Genomic DNA, 21094 nt, shown 5'->3' with positions numbered 1-21094 from the left:
GGTACCCCAAGTGTAAGGTCTTTGTCACAAATACTTGGATGAAGGAGTTGTTCTTCTCCATTGTTCCTTAGGGAAATGATGAATCCTGTTTGCCAAAGCCTGTCATGCCTCTTTGGAAATGTTGATCTCCAGCTCTCTTCTGCTTCTTTAACTTAGATCTATTTCCTTCTTTATTTGTGCGATTCTTTTTTTATACCATAACATGTTTTCTTTATGACCGTGTCCAGTTCCTTTAGGAATCTACGCTCAGCCGAGAGGAGGAGGAGGGGAACCAACCTGCAATGAGTACTTAAACAGCAGGCTGGACATTGAGTCCCATTTCAAGTTTACAGTTATCCCATGGGGCACTTTACTATTATTCCAAAGTGACAAACACAGAATATGAGTCTCAGATTATAACAATGGGCCAATATTATGTCTGTATTTGAAAGGAAAAAGCTCATTTTATCCACTATATCACACTGCTTCATAGAGGACCAGGTTGCCCACTTCATTCAAAGATGTGGCCATCCCATCCATTACTGATTTCTTGCCTCCATAATGGCCCTGTGCCACCCTGAAAAATCTGTGGTCCAGTCCCAGGTTAGAGCAGGGAGGCCTCTCTGGCCACTCTGAAAGGAACACATCTTTTCCCTCCTCGATGCTTTTTGCTTCCCTGTTCTTTGCCAGTTCCACACTGGAGTAGAATGCTGTGGCCTATGTTAGCCTGCACTACTTAAAACTGTTGCTATGACATCATCTTGGAACAAGTCCATCATCCTTTTCCAGGCCTATCTGTGGGCATAAAAACTCCTGCAGAGTCCAGCCTGGAGGAGCCCCACGTCAGCACCTGCAGCAGCTCCACCTCTGGCTGTGAGTCCTCAGATAACACTGTCCATCTTGGAGACTTTACAAGATGTTTGTGCTGGAATCAGAACCTCAAGATACCAAGATCCCTTTGCTGGGCCTCTTCTGATTGGTTAAGCTGGCCACTTTGGTCCCCAAACACAGGCCCTGACATTGCTGGTTCTGCATCCCTCTCTGTGCCTGTCCTCATGGGGTGACTATCTTCCCCAAATAAGATGGGGTAACTTAACAGAGGGGTAAATCCCCCTAGTGTAGTGAGAAGTGAGGCCTTCCCTCTGCCACTTTTTTGGGGAAAACTCACCCCCTTCCTTCTCTCCTAGCTCCCAGTTAAGGAACTGGGCCAGCTTTTTCTTGACTGTATGAATTTTACAGTTCTCTCACACCAGCTCATGTTCTCTGCTTACTGTATAGCCATCTTTCTTGCTTAGCCAACAAGAAAAAAGTTTAAAGTGTTTGCCTGCTTCTATCTAAAATGCTTCCAGACTGCAGACTTCTTTGGTGCTTACTTACAGATTTGTGTGGAAAGAGAAGTCTGAAAGCTTTATGAGTTGAAAATTCAGACTTATCACTAGATCTAATGCTGGTCAGCTGAGGTTCCAGTGGCTTTTAAACACTGCTAAGTGGGTTTTAGCTGAAAGATATTACTAAATATTTCATCATGTATTCATCTTTCAACTTTAATGATTGGAAAGTCTGCCTAGTAGTCCCTGAACAAAAATTCTGATCTGGGGAGTCTTAGCCTTAACTCTCTGGGGAATGGGCCATAATATCTTTAGACACATTACTAAAGATTAGTCTACTGATTTTATTTCCCAAACCACCCCAAAAATGAAGTGTTTTATTTAAAGGGAAAGTGTGTGTCTTTAGGCTAACAGACTCCTGCTCATTTTACAGAAGGAATATATGATTTTATCTATCTACTTAAGAGAAGCTGGGCTTCAATCTCAGAGTAACGTCTACAGAGACAGGTTGTCAGGTATTGAAGGAAAATGCATGTCTGAACAAATGTTTCCATCCAGGCCATAAGTTTTCATTGCAGACGTGTTAGGTTCTCAGGTAGCAGTTCCCTTTATGTCCATCATAAGTTAAATCTTTTTCTTGATACTTACATCCCTAGATTATGGCAAAAAAAACCCCCAAACCATTTTCAATACCTTTCAGAAGAGATGCACATAAAACGTAAACAGTTTAGTGTCTCAACAGGGCTTTATGTTCCACTCATGATAGAATTTGAGATGACATGATTTGGTCCTGTTGAAAATTAAAATTACTCATCCCGGAGAAAAAAGAAGATGAGCTTTGCTTTATTATTATTATTGATCATCCTGTGTGGCTTGTGGCATCTTAGTTCCCTGGCTAGGGATTGAACTTGGGGCATGGCATTGCAAGCCCAGAATCCTAACCACTGGGCCACCAGGGAACTCCTGAGCTTTGTATTTCTAATCAGCAAACATAGTCGTATATTTCTCTTTCTGTGCTCGAAGGAAAACAGCTCATACTTTGCCTTTGGACTGAGGTCGTTATAGCCTGGATGTCTGTGGTGGTCCCACTGAGTCCTTGGACCAGCAAGCCACCACAGGGCCGATGTCTTGAATGGTTTCTTTTCCCTCTTGCATGGCTGCAGTTCCTTCTTCTGAGATGCTACTGTTTTCCTGAGACTGAAGCGATTACTCTGTTGCTTTTGCGTTTTAGACTTCCAGGTCCTACCGCGAGGGTATCCGCTGCAGGCAGCGAGGCCAAGACACGCGGAGGGTCAGCCACTGCTAACAACCGACGGAGCCAGAGCTTTAACAACTATGACAAGTCTAAACCGGTCACTTCCCCGCCCCCGCCATCAAGCAGCCACGAGAAAGGTAAGCCACTTTCTTGGGGGTCCTTTCTGACATCTTCCTTTATAGCAGATCCAGTTCCTTGGGGTAAGTGTGGGACTGCAAATACAGTGAGGGGAACTGCTCAGAAGAATATGCTCGTTTGGCAGGACCTTTGTTAGCAGAGGTATTAATAAGGTGAGGAAAATATTACATTTTCGTAGTTTCCAGCAGGAATAGCTATGTTTGTCTGGGTAGGGTCCAGAAGACACATAGAAGCAATATAAGAGTTTGCAATTTGAAAATAAATTTTCATAGAACATGCTGTATAGAGTAGACGATTCTCTAGAAATGAAGCTTTGTGAGCTGATAGGTTTTTACCCATCAGAAGTGATGTGAGGGCAATTAGAAATGAGGATTCTCACCCTTTGAAAAAGTCAGAAATGTAGGTTGGCTAAATGAATGTCTTGGCTACATATAAGGAGTAGGCAGCATTCCTCCTGGCATTCTGATAATATAACTCTTACCAAAAAAGGATATGTTTTTTTTAAAATTTTGACTGTACATAATACTGAAGTTTTAGGTTATGGGGAAAAGGTAAATAACCCTGTGGGGACTCTTGCATAGAAGTTAATAAGACAGACCTTAGCTTGCTGCAGTCTGTGTCTCATGAGACATTGGAGAAATGGGGAAATTGAGACAGCTTTGAAGATTCTTCAGTAACAAGCAGCTGCTGTTGCTGCTAAGTCGCTTCAGTCATGTCCGACTCTATGTGACCCCATAGACAGCAGCCCACCAGTCTCCCTTGTCCCTGGGATTCTCCAGGCAAGAACACTGGAGTGGATTGCCATTTCCTTCTCCACTGCATGAAAGTGAAAAGTGAAAGTGAGGTCGCTTAGTCATGTCCGACTCTTAGCGACCCCATGGACTGCAGCCCACCAGGCTCCTCCATCCATGGGAGTTTCCAGGCAAGAGTATTGGAGTGGGGTGCCATTGCCTTCCTCCTAAAGTGTTCTGGACTTCTTGGGGGCGGGGGGGGGGGGGTTGCTTCCCAGGCTCCTTGGAAGCACTTCTGCCTGGTAGTGTGGAATCATTCCAGGGCTTATCCTGAGTGCCCCCTCTTCCCCTGGGACCCGGGAGAGCTGCCTCCTGATCCCTAAAGTATTTCTGGAGACTGGCAGCCCTTCCACCATGAATGAGATCAGAAACCCTGCACTCACCCCTCCAGCCCACGATAACTTGGTCCAGTAGACCCTACACCCACCTCTACCTGGAACACTGGAGGAAACATGAAGGAAATCTAAGTAGGGCTGAGGTATATATGGCTGAAGGTTTCCCCAACAAGGCAAGAGGAACTCTGCACCAGGCCCTAAAGCTATAGTCAGAAGGTCTCAACCACTGACGACTTTGATCCAGCCTTCCACTTTTGCCTCAGGGAAAACATTTCTTTTTTCTTTTTCCACCTCCCTTCCCCCTCCTTTCCTTTTCTTTACCATACCCAAGTATATTCTTGTTGAAAGTGTGTTTAAATTACAAAAACAATACATGCTTGTAAAATGGTACAAGTTTTTATCAAATAAAAGTTCTCCTCCATATGTTCCCTGAAGGACACCAGTATGAACTATTCTGTGCATAACCTTCCAGATACATTTATATACATAGATAAGCTAGAAGAGAACTGATTTTGTTGAGCTCCTATTATGTGCCTCATTGAATCCCCCCAAGTTGTATTGTTATCCTCCCGTACAAAGGATGGAACTAAGGGAAAGAGAGGTTAAGTACTTGCTGAGGTCACAGCAGAGAGTGAGAGGTGGAGATGGAACTGAACTCAGGTACTTTGGTTCCAGAATCACAGTTTATACAGTGCTTTTCCTGAAAGTAGAAAGGAAATGCTCTAAGCTTTCTTTGCTCACTGAGAGTTGGTTAGAGGCGTGCAGGTTGAAGGAGGTAGGGAGAAAGGAGAAGATGTTGGGAAAGGTTGTGTGGGGCCTTCTGCTAGACCGGCCTGCCCTTGTTTCATAATCCTTTGGGGAGAAGAGACATGAAAAAAGTTTCAAGGATAGATGTGAGGCCAGTGTCCAAAAAGTTGAGAAAATAAGGAAAAGGTTCGCCGTGGAGGGAACACACGTGGGAGGGTGCAGGGTTGGTGGCTGGACCTGTGTCCCAGGGCCTGCACGACAGAGGGTCACTCAGGCAGCCCAGTCGGGGCTGCCCTCTGACACTGGGGCAGCCACCAGTCTGCTTCTGTCCTGGGCGGGTGTTGCTGTGTGCGCCCCAAGTGAGCAGACAGCCGGGAGGCCTTCTGCAGGACAGGGCTGTGGGTCCTGACAGAGGCATCGCCCCAGGGAAGGGCTCCAGCGTCGAAGTAAGGAAAGTCATATTCACTTGTGGAGTGCATAATATTTGCCAGGGACTTTGGTTTTCGTGATGTTACTTGATCTTCACAAACATTCCATGAGGTGAATATTAACTCCGTTTTACAGATAAAATGAGGCTAAATGAGATTAGTAACTTTCCCTGACTGATAGTTGAGGGCTGCAGTTCATGTCCGCGTCTAGCTCCTGGAATTGAACTCCGGCTCTGTCCTGTCCCCTGGGATGGCTGTGAGGAGCGTCACGTGAGGGAATACGCCTGAGAATGTTTTGGAAGCTGTAATGTGCTCACAATCCTGTAAGGATTTGCAGGGATAAAAATTACTGCTGGAGGGTCAGGTGCACCCGAGGTACATTTATTAACCCTCTCCTGCCCTGAGGAGCTGAGGGAGAGCAAGGCTGGGACAGACCTGGGTACTTTTTATTACTTTTCCACTGTCCTGAGGTAAAGGGTTATGGAGTTTTACCTTCAGAGACTGTCACTATTTCCTCCTCCTTTCCTCATGGCCCCTGTGTTCTCCCTTGAATCTGACCTTGCAGACTGAAGTTGGCGGCTTGCGTGCAAAATATAGTTTGTGGTCAGGGAACAGAAATAACTCAGCCACCTGGTCATGTGTTAGACCCAGCAGGTACTTAGGCGCATTAGATATCATTCTTCACCTGGAGAAAGCTTGGAGAAAGCTTCGCGAGCAGATAAATTGCCGTTCAGTGTGCTTGGAGCTCTAGTTGAGGTGTGGACTGCTTTCCGATGAGATCGGGTCCGGGATAGAGTCTCATTACCTGTCCTTCCTTGGAGCTTTCTTGTGGGTCAGTCAGACCTGAATGGCACTTGGCTCTGGCTTGTCACTCTCAGATGAACCAACTCATCTGCTTTTCTCTGTGACCCGCGAACCTAGGACTTCCAGTCCTAAGGTTTGCTCTAATCATATCAGTAAGTTCATTATTCTGTCAATAAATGGCAAAAATATTTCAACATTTAGTCCCAATTTTAAAAAAAGGATTAAGAGGAATAAAAGGAAATTATAATAAGCAACTTTTCAAAAACCCCAGTGCACTTTATACTTTGTGCTAAAGCATTCCTCTTAAAATCTTGCCCCAAAATACAAACTCCCCTTTTGTCATCATCACTGAATTGAGTTCTGATTATACTGAGCAATCAACTGAGATGTAAAATAGAAGAAAATAACAAGTAATACCTCCTTCTGAGTTAGGAAAAAAACGCCAGGACTCACACATTTCATTACTTTGTCCCTTAGGGTGGCCAAGGACATAGGTGACACACAAAACCCAGAAATGCCCTGTGTAGCAACACATCCTGTTAGTTTTCCTAGAGATTTAGGTTTCAGATTTTATAGGTTTGGAAGAAAGTTGGCAGAGCCTTAGGCTTTAGAAACCCTGCTAGTTGTCCGTTGCATCATTATCACTCATCGTTTGGATCCACCTTTGGATCTGCACTCCTGCAGGCGACAACCAGGCCGAGCCTTGCCTGGCCTGAATGTGTCAGGGGGACCCCGCAGAATGTGTCTGCAGCATCAGCTGTGAAACGTCTGTCAAGGGGTGGCCGGGACTTAGGGTGGCCCTTCACCTTCTCTTTTGGCTCTTAGTGACTTTAAGGCTCCAGGCCAGAATTGCAGATTTTCAGGGAAGATGAAATAGCTGTCTGTTTTTTTCACCCCCACCCCCAACATTTGTGGCATGATCTCTTTTCTCTTCCTTCCATTCCCTCACTTACATCCTCTGAATGGGTAATACTGCCAGAAATTTAATACATTTCTAAAATATTTAGTCCATCGTATAAATTTGGAAGGCTTAGTATTCCTAGACTGAATTCTATGCGTAAGGAGAATGGTCTTTTCTGAATATTAATGTCTTCTTCATTTTATAGAAAGAATATATTTATTTTCAAGACAAAAATAATTATATTAAAATATTCAGGCAATACAAATTTATTAAAAGAAAAAAAAAAAGCCTCTGTAATCCCACTTCCCAAACAAAGCTACTGTTTACCATTTAATTCGGATTCCTCTATCGGGCTTCCACCGTGGCTCAGTGGTAAAGAATCCACCTGACAGTGTAGGAGATTCAAGAGACATGGGTTCAATCCCTGGGTCAAGGAAATGGCAGGCCGCTCCAGTATTCTCGCCTGGAAAATTCGATAGACAGAGGAGCCTGGCGGGCTACAGTTCATGGGGTCGTAAAAAAGTTGGACAGAACTGAATGACTAAACAACATTGTTTTCATGCATATACTATTACATTTTTTGGTTTTTTTTTTTTTTTTAAGTTTTCTGTATTTCCTTATTTTAAATTGTAGTTAAACGTATATACTGTAACATTTTGATAAATTTTTCCTAATGTTCACTCTTTTCCAGGAACTATTTGAAATACTTTATATAGGACACCTTAAGTCTTATAAATAAAATGACCAAATCGTGGACAGACATTTTTTAATGGATCATTCATTTTCTTTCTTCATAAAATTGTTGCATTGTGTTCCATTGTATGAACTTACTTTAATATTTTCAGTCACTTTCGTTTAGATTGCTTCTAATTTTTTGATGTTATAAATAGTTTTGAGGTTAATGTCCTCATGTGTCTTTTTTGCTTGTATACAACTGTTTCAATGAAATTGCTTATTGAAGGGTATGTGCACATTTTACATTTAACAGTGCCAAATTTTGCTCCCAAGAGGTTATCCCTATTTATAATTTCCAGCAACAGTGTGTGAGAGGATTAGTTTCTCTCCATATTTGACACTTTTATTTTCATTCTCTTGGGAAAAAATATTTTGTCTTTGAAATTAGCAAATTATTTTAAGACGCTGACGCATATAACAAGATCATTTGCTAAAAACTAATCTTGGTACCTTGCTGACAGTCACAACTGGTGACCGTGGCTTAGTGCAAAAGCACTTGAGTTTGAGATCAAGCTCACTCCTACCCGGCACTCAAGACACTTCTCCAGGCCTCAGCTTTCCCTTCTGTAAAGTGGGTCTAAAGTTCTCTGTCACCGAGTCACTGCGAAGCATTAATGAATTCTTTGATTTTAACTGGCTGTTTGGCTCCACCAGCACTTTCTAGTGAGTTCCTTCCTCAGGCCTTCATTCTCTGTGTCACTTCCTTCTTCCTTATTCATTTCTGCCTGTGCTGGGCAGACAAGGAGAGCCAGACATGGCTGGAGATAGGATTTTAACAGCGTTTAGCACAATGTCATGTCCGAATAACATTGGAGCCACTGATTTAGAATCTGTGTGGTGGAGCAGAGGGATGTGCGCTCATGTTCTCCTGCGAGAATTCCAAAATTACAACTTGCTGCTGAACGACCATCAACTGGATAATGTTAGTTCCAAGCAAAAAATGATACCCCATGTCCAAGGGCAGAGGAGAAGCCACAGCAAGGCAGTAGGAGGGGCGAAATCACATTTAACATCAAACCCCATACCCACCAGAGATCCTCGGAGGGCTCACACAAAACCTTTTGTTTTGTTTGCTGCACCAGGAGGCCCCTCAGAGACTGAGCCCGACCTGCCTTTGAGTGTTTGAGTGTCTCCTGCGGAGGTACGGGTCAGCAGTGGCCTGCCACAGGGGCAAGGGGCTCTGGGTGCAGCAGAGCTGGGTGTGGCATAAGCCCTCTTGAGGAGATCGCCATTAATCCCACCACAGAGCATAGGACTGGGGAAATACCCTTGGAAGGCACAAACAAAATCTTGTGTCCACCAGGACCCAGGAGAAATGAGCAGTGAGCCCACAAGAGACTGACCCAGACTAGCCTGTGAGTGTCCAGGAGGCTCCAGCAGAGGCGTGGGTTAGTGGTGGCCTGCTGCAGGGTCAGGAGCACTGAGTGTGGCAGCGCAGCATGGGACCTTTTGAAGGAGATCCCATTTTCTTCATTATCTTCACCATAGGTTGGCCTCAGGTCAAAAAACAGGGAGGGAACACAGCCCTGCCCATCAACAGAAAATTGTATTAAAGATTTACTGAGCATGGCCCCGCTCTTCAGAACAAGACCCAGATTCCCCCACAGTCAGTCTCTCCCAGCAGGAAGCTTCCGTCAGCCTCTTATCCTTATCCATCAGAGGGCAGACAGAATGAAAACCACAATCACAGAAAACTAATCAAACTGATCACATGGACCACAGCCTTGTCTAACTCAATGAAACTATGAGCAATGCCATTTAGGGCCACCCAAACTGGATGGGTCATGGTGGAGAGTTCTGACAAAACATGGTCCTCTGGAGAAGGGAATGGCAAACCACTTCAGTATTCTTGCTTTGAGAACCCCATGAACAGTATGAAGAGGCAAAAAGATAGGATACTGAAAGAGGGACTCCCCAGGTCAGTAGTTGTCCAATATGCTACTGGAGAAGAGTGGAGAAGTAACTCCAGAAAGAATGAAGAGACAGAACCGAAGCGAAAACATCGCCCAGTTGTGGATGTGACTGGTGATGGAAGTAAAGTCCGATGCTGTAAAGAGCAGTATTGCGTGGGAACCTGGAATGTTAGGTCCATGAATCAAAGTAAATTGGAAGTGGTCAAACAGGAGATGGCAAGAGTGAACACTGACGTTTTAGGAATCAGTGAACTAAAATGGACTGGAACCAGTTCAGTTCAGTTGCTCAGTCATGTCTGACTCTGCAACCCCATGGACTGCAGCATGCCAGGCTTGCCTGTCTATCACCAACTCCCAGAGTTTACTCAAACTCATGTCCATTGAGTCAGTGATGCCATCCAAACATCTCATCCTCTGTCGTCCCCATCAGCTCCCACCTCCAATCTCTCCCAGCATCAGGGTCTTTGGATGGCATCACTGACTCTATGGACATGAGTTTGAGCAAGCTCCGGGGGTTGGTGATGGACAGGGAGGCCTGTGTGCTGCAGTCCATGGGATCGCAAAGAGTCGGACACGACTGAGTGACTGAACTGAACTGATAAACTTGTCACTTTGTGGTTGGCAAGGCAAGCTCTTTATCAGGCTTAGTGAATGGGAGAGGGAAGCATGAAAAAGTTGCCCATGTTCTGCTGTTAATCAAGATACTGACCTAAAATTACAGTTTAGATGAAGCTGATTCAGTGGTCCAGGTCATGCAAAAGAGCGTATGGCTGGGGTGCCCATGTTTCATGTTGCCTTTGTTCAGCACCATTTGTGCCCAACTTTGGGCTGGAGGTTGTGACAGTGAGGACTAGGTGCTGGACAGCTTGGGGGAAGGGTGGTGCTTACTGTTGTTGCTCAGTCGCTAATTTGTGTCTGATGAATTGCAGCACACCAGGCTTGTCTGTCCATCACTATCTCCTGGAGCTTGCTCAAAGTCACGTCCATAGAGTCAGTGATGCCATCCAACCATCTCATCCTCTGTTGTCCCCTTCTCCCCCTGCCTTCGATCTTTCCCAGCATCAGGGTCTTTTCCAGTGAGTCAGCTCTTTGCATCAGGTGGTCAAATTATTGGAGGTTCAGCTTTAGCATCAGTCCTTCCAATGAATATTCAGGGTTGATTTCCTTTAGAATGGACTGGTTTGACCTCCTTGCAGTCCAAGGGACTCTCAAGAGTCTTCTCTACACCACAGTTCCTCGTGGTATAATAGGGATGTGCTCAGAGTCGTGAAGAAGAAGGCTGAGGAAGACATCAGAGAGGCAATATCATTTGCCCTGATTTCCGCCTGAAGATTTTTGCTGAGAGCAAAGGAAGGGGAGTTTGAGAAGGAATGACGCATTCACCCTTCCGGTCGGGAGGACCTGTGTGGGCTTGGGTATTAGTAGCCTCACAAGGTCCTGCAGAGGGAAACTTCTGCAAGATCATTTCAGTGTTGGGGTAGGGGTCATCAGGGGACCCCTGCCATTCCAGAGCTGTCACCCCAGACAAGGTGAGAGCTTGGGTACCTGTCTGTGTTCATGGGTGATAATCACCTCAGTTTGGGGATCAGATGTGATGTCACCATGACCCTTCAGCCTGAAGCCTTTATTGTCTGAGCCATCTCAAAGGTTTGAACCAGGGTATCATTGTGTTTAAAGAAGTCTCTCATGAGAGACCTAATGAGTCAGGTCCCACTGCTCGCTGCTTTACAAAATCAGTTCTCACAGATGTTGATAGAAAGGAAAGGTACCTTTAACTAGAATGCCAGCAATCTGGGGAGATGATGGACTCACTGTTCCCCCAAAACCCACCTCTGAAGATTCTGCTAAGCCTTGAAAGCTTTTAGAGGGAAATGAGGAGGTAACCTGAGTTAATCACTAAGATGGGGGTCAGAGTCCTCACCATCCCTCCATATGCAGACTTGCGTGCAGCCTTGTCGACTCCTTGTGATCTTCCTCCAGATAGTATCTTGGTCACACAGTTATTTCTGAAGATTACTGAAGGGGAAGCCAGGGCAGAGATCTGCTCCGTTAATTACTTATTCTTCATTCCTACTTCTTTGATCAACAGAAACCACCGACAAGTTAGGCAGGGTATTATCTATCAATCAATAGATCTGAAAAATGTGTTCGGGCCAGAGATGAGTAAGTCACGGGGGTGCTTGGTTTAAAGGTTAGTTACAATGTCGCTTTGCTAAAGTGACAAGAAAAGGGGCTTCCTGCTGAGGGTGGTTTCCTGCAAAGAGCTGGGAGAACCATCTAGCAATAAGCTCAGTGACTCAGCTGTTAAGGTGGGCAGGCAGGGTGAGATAGATGCTTCCAGAGCTAGGGACCTCACGTGGCATGAAGGGGGAAAGCACGTCTGGCAGGGCCTTTTACCAGCTGTACCAGTCTCTTGGGCCAGAATACAGTTATCTCAGGAGAAAAGTTTTGGGCCTAGCAATTAAACAGAAAGTGTTTCCCTTGAAGGCAGCCGACTGACTTTGAGTTCTGACCCTGTCATCTCCCAGGAGTGTGGCTCTGGGCAAGGGCACTGCTCACCGGGGCATGTGCTCAGGGTCTCACTGAGACCCTCAGAGGCCACACCTGGCACCCTTCCACTCCGCTGGAGACTGTCAGGAAGGCTGTTAGCAGGGCAGTGTGGGCATTTCTGTTCCATGGGGGTGGTCCTCATGGCAGTGTAGACAGCAGTCCACACATCCAGGGCCCATCACTGCCCCCTCCCACTTGGGTGACGGCTCAGGTGTGAAGGAACAAGACCCACGGGGGCAGGTGTAGGAGTTCCTCTAGCTTAAAAGCTGTGTGTCCCACAGGAGCCAGTATTTCCTGTGACAGCTCCATCTGCCTAACTTCTAGGGTTCCCACAAGACTTGGGCCCGATCGATAGTCATAGCTCTCAGAGAAGTCCAAAATGATGGTGGCCTCCAACAGGCATTTATTCTTCATTTACAGCTGTTGTCTGTCCAGTTGTGGTATAACTATCCAGGGTCATTTTTATCATGAGCAGTGTTGCTTAGTAACATAGCTGGGATTCTATCTTTATCAAGTTTCCAGGGGAAACAGAGATAGAAGGTCAACCCAAGGTCAAATTCTCATGCAGAAAGGGAAAGGTTTTGTTAATCCTTTCCCAGCGTCGAGTCACCTCACTTCGCAGAGATTCAGTGCGTTCATCTGTGAAGCAACAGGCTGCCCTAGCCCTGGTGATGGGAGAAAGTCAGATATAAAGTGTCTGTTTCCTCCTTTTTTGTAGAGTTCGGTTCAAGCTTTCTGTCCTGTCTCTTCTGTTGGTTGAAGACATTTCTCTGCAGGGTGTGCCTTGTTTCCTAATAGCTGGAGTTCATTGACATCGTGGCTGTCATTTGTGTGGCTTGAAACAGTTAATGCCTTCTGATCTTTCTCACTGTTGTGTAGTCACTTGGTTTGCTGTCAATGGTGCCCTTTCACAGGTCAGAGGGTGGAGGTTATGGCTCCTGCAGTAAAGGCAGGTTTCATTTTTCTAGTTTGCATTTCACACCCTGGTTCCCTCTTGTTCTAAACAAATTATTGACATTGCCTAATTGAAGAGATGAAAAGTCCGCAAACACATGGCACCTCTCTCCAAAATAGTGCCTCCACAGTGACATTTTTACGCTCCAACATATGTATGCAGATTGCCTCAGTGTGATAGAAGAGGGACCAAGCCCTTAACGTGGTCTCTCTGTTAAGTCTGAGGTGAACAGCTCACGTCCCATGGTCTGGTGGGACCATGAATTCAAGACTCCATCATTCCTCAAGGTCTGATGAATGGGCCTCCAACACCAGCATCCTTTGAGGTCATTGCTTTAGAGAGAAATCCTGAAGCTTTACAAACCTAGTCCTTCTAGTTCAGATTTCTGAGTTAGAGCCTGAAAGTCTGGATTTTACACCCTTATCCTTCTCACATCACTGAAGTCTGAGAACCTCTCTCCTAGGGGGGAATTCATGGTCCCCTTTGTCGGGCAGTTAAAGGGCAGGCTACCTTTTAATTGCCCTGCAGTTCTCAGCCACTACTTTGTTGTGTGCTGTTAATAGATAATAGACATGAACACAGGAAGATGCCCAAACTAATGCCTAGCATATAGCAGGAGCCATAGGGAACCGCTTACACTGACACCGCAGGGTCTCAGTTCCCTTGTCAGAGATCGAAGCCGTGAAGCAAGAGGTCTTAACCACTGGATCACCAGGAAAGTCTTTCAAATGTAGCTAAAAACACATGGTCTTAGTACTTCCTAACACATTTGAATGTCACTTTATAGTATGCAAGACATTTTTATGTAATTAGACTTATTTGATGTACGTGCTTTTATTGTACACATATTCACATGTAGTGTCAGGAGTCAGCGCCTTATACTTGTAGACGTACCTATTTGCACAGGGTCTTTGGATCTTTTGATTTCTTGCTATTGCCCCATAATCTTTAGTGAAGTTCTTAATTTAAGAAAAAAAAAAAATCATTCGATGCTCCCTTGTTTCAGTTGAGCTAATGGAAAATAAGGAGATGGATTTGGATCCCAGACTTCGGTTGGAAATATAAAAAGGAGAGTTGCCCCTGTGGAATCAAGATACAGTGACAGAAGGAACTCAGGGCAAGGAGGTAGGCACGGGGAGCCATTGGCTCATCCGCGCTCTGCGTGGAGAATCATCTTCTGGCTCTTTCTCTGCCTGCACGTGGAGCGTTTGGTGTTACTTGATGAGTATAGGAGCACTTCCCTTTTGAGAGGAAGGGTGAGTGCCAGCAGGGCCACCTGGAGAGAGGAGCCTTTATGGTGCTCCTTCCTTCGCACGCTCCATCCTCGCTCTGGTCCTTAACCTCTAGCATTAAACTAAAGTCAGACCTGAAGGTGAAAGCACTCTGTCTGGCCACCTTCGGGAGCCATTTTCTTGATCTACTGTGTAATTCAGAAAAGCCTTCAGAGGAGGAAACGCATCAGTCCCTCCAAAGTGTCAAACTAATAACCTTTCATACTCGAGCCATCGTTTCTGCAGGGAGAAGAATAAGAAGGATGTAACCATGTTTGTTTTTCTCTAAATATGGATGTGTTTCAAAGCCATGTGTGAGCTCATGGTTCTGCTATATATCCTACCTCGAAAATACGATAAACCTGGATTTTCGTAACAGAATGAATGAGTCGAGAAAAAGAAGCCATTTAGGAAGATGAAAGATCTCTTTGATTAGTCTTGTGTCAGGAGCCACAAATAGCTAGTGGATGTTCATCTGATCTTCAGGTGATGAATTTCAGTATTTCTGTCGCTTCCATCTGCTGTGTGGAAAGTGTCACACATACACGAATTCAATTTAATTTCAAGGATCATTGGTAAGGGAAAGTATTTATGTTTCTGGGGGCTCCCCTGGTCATTTTTATCCAGGTGTCATCTGCAGCCAGAGCTTAGTTTAGTTGTTCATTTAATGTTCTTTTTATTTTTTAAAAAATATTTTCCTTCACCAAGTTAGGTATTTGACAGTGTTTATTAACATGAAAAGATAAATATGAGTAGGGATAAATGAGATTAACTTTTCTATGAGCATATGGGGACCGTATTCACAATGCAAAGTTTAAGAAGAGAATGCTGGTTAGAACAGGGACTGTTCCTGAACAGTAAAACTTTGACAGCTTGGGACTTCCTTGGTTCCGTTGCTAAGACTTCGTGCTCCCAATGCAGGCGGCGCAGGCTCCACCCCTGGTCAGAGAACTAGATCCCACGTGCCGCAGCTAAAAAGGTCCCGTGTGCCGTGACTAACGCCCGGCACAGCCAAATAAATACATATTAAAAACCAAAGCCTTGACAGCTCTTGTAGCTGCACCAGCTGGGTGAGTTCCTTGTGAACACGCGTGGCTGCCTCTGTGCTGAGGACGTGGCATCCTCAGGCCTAAACGAACCTGACAGATAAAATGCCTGTTTCTTAGCAGCAGCTTGCCGTCTGCAAGCTTCCGAGTCTGTGCATTTCATTAGAATTCCATCACATGTCAGAGAACCGTCTTCCGACGAGGGTGTCAGCTGAGGATAATTGAGAACATTTGTCTCCAGCATAATGGTCACAGTCCATCTCTGGCGTGGTGGAAGTGATGCATGGGCCATCGGCGGGTGCCACCCATGCAGATAAATGGTTGTGCCACACAATGGCTGATGCCAAGGCATCGTGGGCACAATTTACATTCTTAGTGTCCCAGGAGCTCCTGCCATCAACGGTGGCAGCCGTGTTAATTCATGGGATTGGCAAGGCTCCCCAGACTTAGTGGAGATTCCAGAGATCTTTTCAGCGAAATCTCTTATTTGAGATTTCCATCAGCAGCCTGGCCTACTTCCTTCATAAGAGCAAAGGTCAAGAAGCCCTCTCCATACCTGAGGCTCCCTCCACCTATTGCAAAATGGGAGAATCAGAGCATTTTTATGAAAGATGAAAAGGAGTAGGGAGTCAGGGTTCCAGTAATAACTCAGCTTGAATAAAGCAAGGATACAAAAAAATGTCCTTTGGCTCAGAATAGTCCAGGTCAGTGAGTCTCTGCTGCCCCCTACTGCCCAGGTTTTGTATTGTGTTCGAGTGGAGGCAGTCTAGGAGGAGTGTGACTCTAGACCGTCTCAACATTTTCTTCCAGTCTTCCAACCAGTTGTTCTCACAGTTTTGTAGAATGTATGTGGACTGAATAAAACCCACATTGTGGCGTGACCAGGTTCATGTGGTAAGGTGGGAAAGCATCGTCTCCAGTGGTGAGGAGCTGACGGCAGGCCAGCACGAAGTCAGTCTCCACAAGGACGTGCTCTCTCCCTCCAGTGGGCCACCAGCTGGTGAATGCAAGACTCAGGATTCGCCCTAAGGATAAGGGTCTTTGAAGGTACTTGCTGCTTTTTGCTGCAAGAAAAGTTATGCTAGATTTGGCTCCAGTTTTAAGAGGTGGGGAATTCCAGCCAGACTGTACAGTGGAGTAACAGTCTCCCCCTTATTTGGCTGCATGTTTGTGTACTTGAAACTCTTCCATCTGTTCAGCACGTGTTCAGGTGCTTCCTCCGTCTTGGGCATCACGCTAGGAACTGAAAATTTGAAAGTGAAAAAGCAGACGATGATGCTTGCCTTCATGGAACTGACAGTCTGGTGGAAGAGACAGCTGTTACACAGAGCACAGGTGACCTCACCACACCGCATGATACCGGCTGTTGAGAAGGGCTATGAGAGAGAGTGTAGTAAGAATAAAGCTAAGTCTCTGGATTAGACAGAACCTCATCAGAGTGTGAGACCCAGAGAGACGCTCTTTGCTCAGAACATCCATTCGCCCACTCAGCAGTTAGGAACAAAGATGTTTTAGGGAACAGTCTCATGGAGAGGGACCTGTTTTATGGAAAGAGACTGGTTTCCTTTTAGAAATGGTCTGTATACTGGACCAGCTTTTTTTCTCCCTCTAGCCACAGAGGGTGGGGCTTCCTTGGCACTAAAGAATCTGGCTATAGTGCAGGAGACCCGGGTTTGATCCCTGAGTCAGGAAGATCCCCTGGAGAAGGGAATGGAACCTACTCCAGTATGCTTGCCTGGGAAATCCCATGGACAGAGGAGCCTGGCGAGCTACGGTCCGTGGGGTCATAGAGTCCAACACGACTGAGTGACTAACACACACAGAGCCACAGAGGGCAGAAATTAAAAATGACAAGGAGGCAAACTTGGGTTTCATTTTAAAAAAGAAAAAAGTTTTTCACTCTTGTCTTCTCACGGTTGAAAAGGCTGTCTGGGGTGTAGGGAGTTCCCTGACTCCAGGGCAACAGATATGGAGGCTAAGTCATCACTCCCTAAGGTTCCTAAGGAGGATTTCTTACATTAACAGGTAGATTGGAACAGATCCTCCCTTGCAAAGAGAGGATTTGATGATCCTAGGCAAAGGGTAAAGTTGGTGTGATTTTAGTAGGTCCTAGAGGGGCCTGGTAGTGACACATGCTCCCCCGCAGTTTGTTGGGGTTTCCCAAAGCCCCACATTTGGACTGGTTCCATTGACGATCTCCATTCATCCCAACCATGGACTTTATTCTTCATGCTGCTTACCCTTTAGGGTTCATTACTGAGCAAAAGTTGCATTCATGCAGATAACAGCCTGTATGTGATTTGCAATGACTTCCTTTACTCCATTCACATACTTGGGGAAGATTTCTCTCTTAACTTCAGATACGTGGCCGAACTCGTGTTCTGAGGCCACAGACGAGGACCCCTGCCAGACGGAAATAGCTGTGACCACCGAGTGAGAAGTTATGGGTAACCACCTAACATTGAATTCATTTCCATTTCCTTGCCCTCTGCCGAGACAGAAGATAGAAGGTGTCCCTGCACAGAATTGTTTTTTAAAGCCTATTTTACGTATGCACTGTAGAGGGCAGCATTCATTAGGGAAAGCCAAGGAGAGAGTCTACCTTCTAGGAAGAACCTGAGCCCCGTTTGTAAGAGCTCTGTGCACCTGAGACTCATTCTGTCCTGTTCACACACGAATGATGCTCTGGCCCTTTGGTAATAAACCTCCTCAGCCAGCCAGGATTACTTTGCTTCATACTAAATTCATCTGGTCTCAAGTGAGTACCCCTGGGGGCAGAGTGACTTTTCCACCTAGGACTCAAGTGCTCGGGTGAGGATTCTAACCCAGATTGCCTGACTCCAAGCTTTTGCTCTTTTAACCAAGTTCTGAGCAATTTAGGTCTTAAAACCCTTCCATCAGAAATAGTGATTATTTCTCCAGGAGCATCTTCAAATGCTTGTGGGATCTAAACCTGTGAGAGTGAACCTTTTTCGGGACGTTAGCCTCGATCAGGTTGGTGAACCAGGTTCTGACTGGTTAGACTCCTGTCTATCTCCTCTGGCCCTAAAAGTTCTGGTTTCAAATAATAGCTATTATTGCTTGCAAGCCTATAGGTAGATGGATCAGCTCTGTTGAGGCGTTATTAGGCTCTGGTGATCCTGGTGGGGCTTGCTCCCACGTCTGAGGCCACCTGGGTGGTGTGTGGGGTGCTGGCTGGGTCTGTACTGGCCTCAGCTGAGCCAAACCAACTTTTCCCTGCTGGTCTCTCGTCCTCCAGCAGGCTGTCCTGGCTGTTCCATGATGGTGGGCAAGTTCTGAGACAGGGTTGATGTGTGCAAGGCCCTTTGATGCCTAAGCTCTGAAAAACAACCTTGATTCTCTTCTGCTTCACTCTGTTGGCCAAAGCAGGTCACCCGGTCTACCCAGGTGCATGAAGGAGGGAGATGCTCTGAAATCACACTGCAAAACATACAGGATCCAGAGAGGGTTGGAGACCTAAGGCTGTCTTTGCAATCAATCTCCCACACTATATAAGTTGAACTATATAAATTTATCTATATATATACACATATATAAATATGATATTGATTGGATTGATTTGACTTGTTGAGGTAATAGTATATATATACTGCAGTCACATGAAAATGAGAATACGGTGAGCTCATTAAAGGTAAAGCTGGGGGCACGCAGTTCTGCGAACTCTCAGTGGGGAGAGTGGCTGAAGCATCCTTGGTTATTCAGTCCCATAGAAATTCTCTCTGACTGGCAGATACAAGCCATTCACTGGAAGGATGAAAGCCGCCTTACTTTATGAGACCCCCCCGCTTTGCCCAAAGTAGGAACTACCTGTGAAGTAACAGCCTAAGCCTATTCTCAGGCCTCTGGGATCCCTGATCTTCAGATCCCCTTGCTCCTCTGCTTTCTCTTTTCTATACCAACTGGCACAAGTTGTCACATAAGGAAGATGGTCTAAATGTCAGCCTGGGATGCAAGACACCAGGAGTCTGGCCCTAGCAAATCCTCTTGATGGCTGTGTGACGTTGATGGCTTCTTCAACATCTCTAAACTTCCAGTTCCTTACCGCTAAGATGGAAGGTTATGACCAACCTAGATAGCATATTCAAAAGCAGAGACATTACTTTACCGACTAAGGTCTGTCTAGTCAAGGCTATGGTTTTTCCTGTGGTCGTGTATGGATGTGAGAGTTGGACTGTGAAGAAGGCTGAGTGCCGAAGAATTGATGCTTTTGAACTGTGGTGTTGGAGAAGACTCTCAAGAGTCCCTTGGACTGCAAGGAGATCCAACCAGTCCATTCTGAAGGAGATCAGCCCTGGGATTTCTTTGGAAGGAATGATGCTAAAGCTGAAACTCCAGTACTTTGGCCACCTCATGCAAAGAGTTGACTCATTGGAAAAGACTCTGATGCTGGGAGGGATTGGGGGCAGGAGGAGAAGGGGACGACAGAAGATGAGATGGCTGGATGGCATCATGGACTCGATGGTCGTGAGTCTGAGTGAACTCCGGGAGATGGTGATGGACAGGGAGGCCTGGCGTGCTGCAATTCATGGGGTCGCAAAGGGTTGGACACAACTAAACGACTGAACTGAACTGAAGATGGAAGGAAGAATGGCACCAACTCAAAGTTATTGAGAGGATTACTAGAGCTAAAACATAGGGGGAAAACACCCTGAATTATGGATATAATGTTCACTGAATGTGTGAAGTCATGAAAGTCACAAACGACTTCAAGGGGGCAGAGTAATAGCAGCGGCTGAACTGAGAACTCCAGAGAGCCAGTTCTTCAAGCCTGGTCTGTTGCTTAGGCTCAGAAGCCCCCTCATAGAACCACCTCTTACCGCTTAGCTACATCTCCATGGTGAAGGATGTTTCTGAAAACCAAGGGACCAAGAAACACACAGTACCCTTCCCTGAAAGAACAGCTTGTTAGCAAATGAACTCTTGTCATAGCTTGGTGAATATTCACCTGGTTCTCTTTTGCTCCTGATACCTTAGATATGTAGTCTATTGATTCTTTAAATCCCCCCACTGTCACTCATTGAAGGAGGGGCAATTCAAGACAAAATTATTGATTTAGACAAGCAGGCACATTGGAAGAAACAGTCATTAGGTTGCCTGTTTCTTTCTTTTTTTTTTTTAATTGACTACTAAAGAAAGGGAAAGAAGATACATCTTTCAGCAGAGTTTAACCGAAAGGACATTAGCCAACTTAATAATATACCTGGGTGTTCTTTAGAAGGAATGATGCTAAAGCTGAAACTCCAGTACTCTGGGCACCTCATGCAAAGAGCTGACTCATTGGAAAAGACTCTGATGCTGGGAGGAATTGGGGGCAGGAGGATAAGGGGACAACAGAGACTGAGATGGCTGGATGGCATCACTGACTCGATGGACGTGAGTCTGAGTGAACTCCGGGAGTTGGTGATGGACAGGGAGGCCTGGCGTGCTGCGATTCATGGGGTCGCAAAGGGTCGGACACGACTGAGCGACTGAACTGAATTGAAAACAACTTTAAATGTCATGATGGATGGTTTTTGAGAGTGTTTTGGAACAAAGGACCCTTGAATTGGTAACGGATTTCTTTCTGAATATGATTCTGTTTTTCCTTTTGTTTGTCCATCATTCTTCAATCTGATCATCTTAATTCATCTAAAACCACAGTTTGAAATAACCTGCTGCCGTGCTCCTGGGAGCCAGTGACTGAGACATCTTTGGAGAATAAGAAGAAAGACATTATAGCTGAACCAGTGACAACCCAAGGAGAGGAGTGGAACTCAGAGCCTGGGCTCCCTTCTGTCCGGGCATGCCAAGATTCCACGGCTCTAGCCTTGGGGTGTCCATCATCAGCCTTAGTGGTCACGTCTTGGCAACCAAAGTAGCCGCTGCTGGCCGGAAATTGATCAGGACTGTTCACTCTC

At 45.7% G+C, this 21094-nt stretch overlaps 1 protein-coding gene across 6 annotated transcripts in view; it reads left to right on the top strand.

Moving 5' to 3' along the window:
- NAV2 (neuron navigator 2) overlaps positions 1-21094 on the top strand; it is a 426264-nt gene that overhangs the window by 194289 nt on the left and 210881 nt on the right. For all 6 annotated transcript variants that reach the window (XM_069565338.1, XM_069565336.1, XM_069565339.1 and 3 more), the window contains one exon: positions 2539-2699. In XM_069565338.1, the coding sequence (XP_069421439.1) occupies positions 2539-2699 (161 nt within the window). The remainder of the gene's footprint in view (positions 1-2538; positions 2700-21094) is intronic.

Source organism: Ovis canadensis, chromosome 21, assembly GCF_042477335.2.
Source record: "Ovis canadensis isolate MfBH-ARS-UI-01 breed Bighorn chromosome 21, ARS-UI_OviCan_v2, whole genome shotgun sequence".
Lineage (NCBI taxonomy): Eukaryota > Metazoa > Chordata > Mammalia > Artiodactyla > Bovidae > Ovis > Ovis canadensis.
Note: the sequence above shows the minus strand (reverse complement) of the source record. Positions and strands in the feature narration are given on the sequence as shown.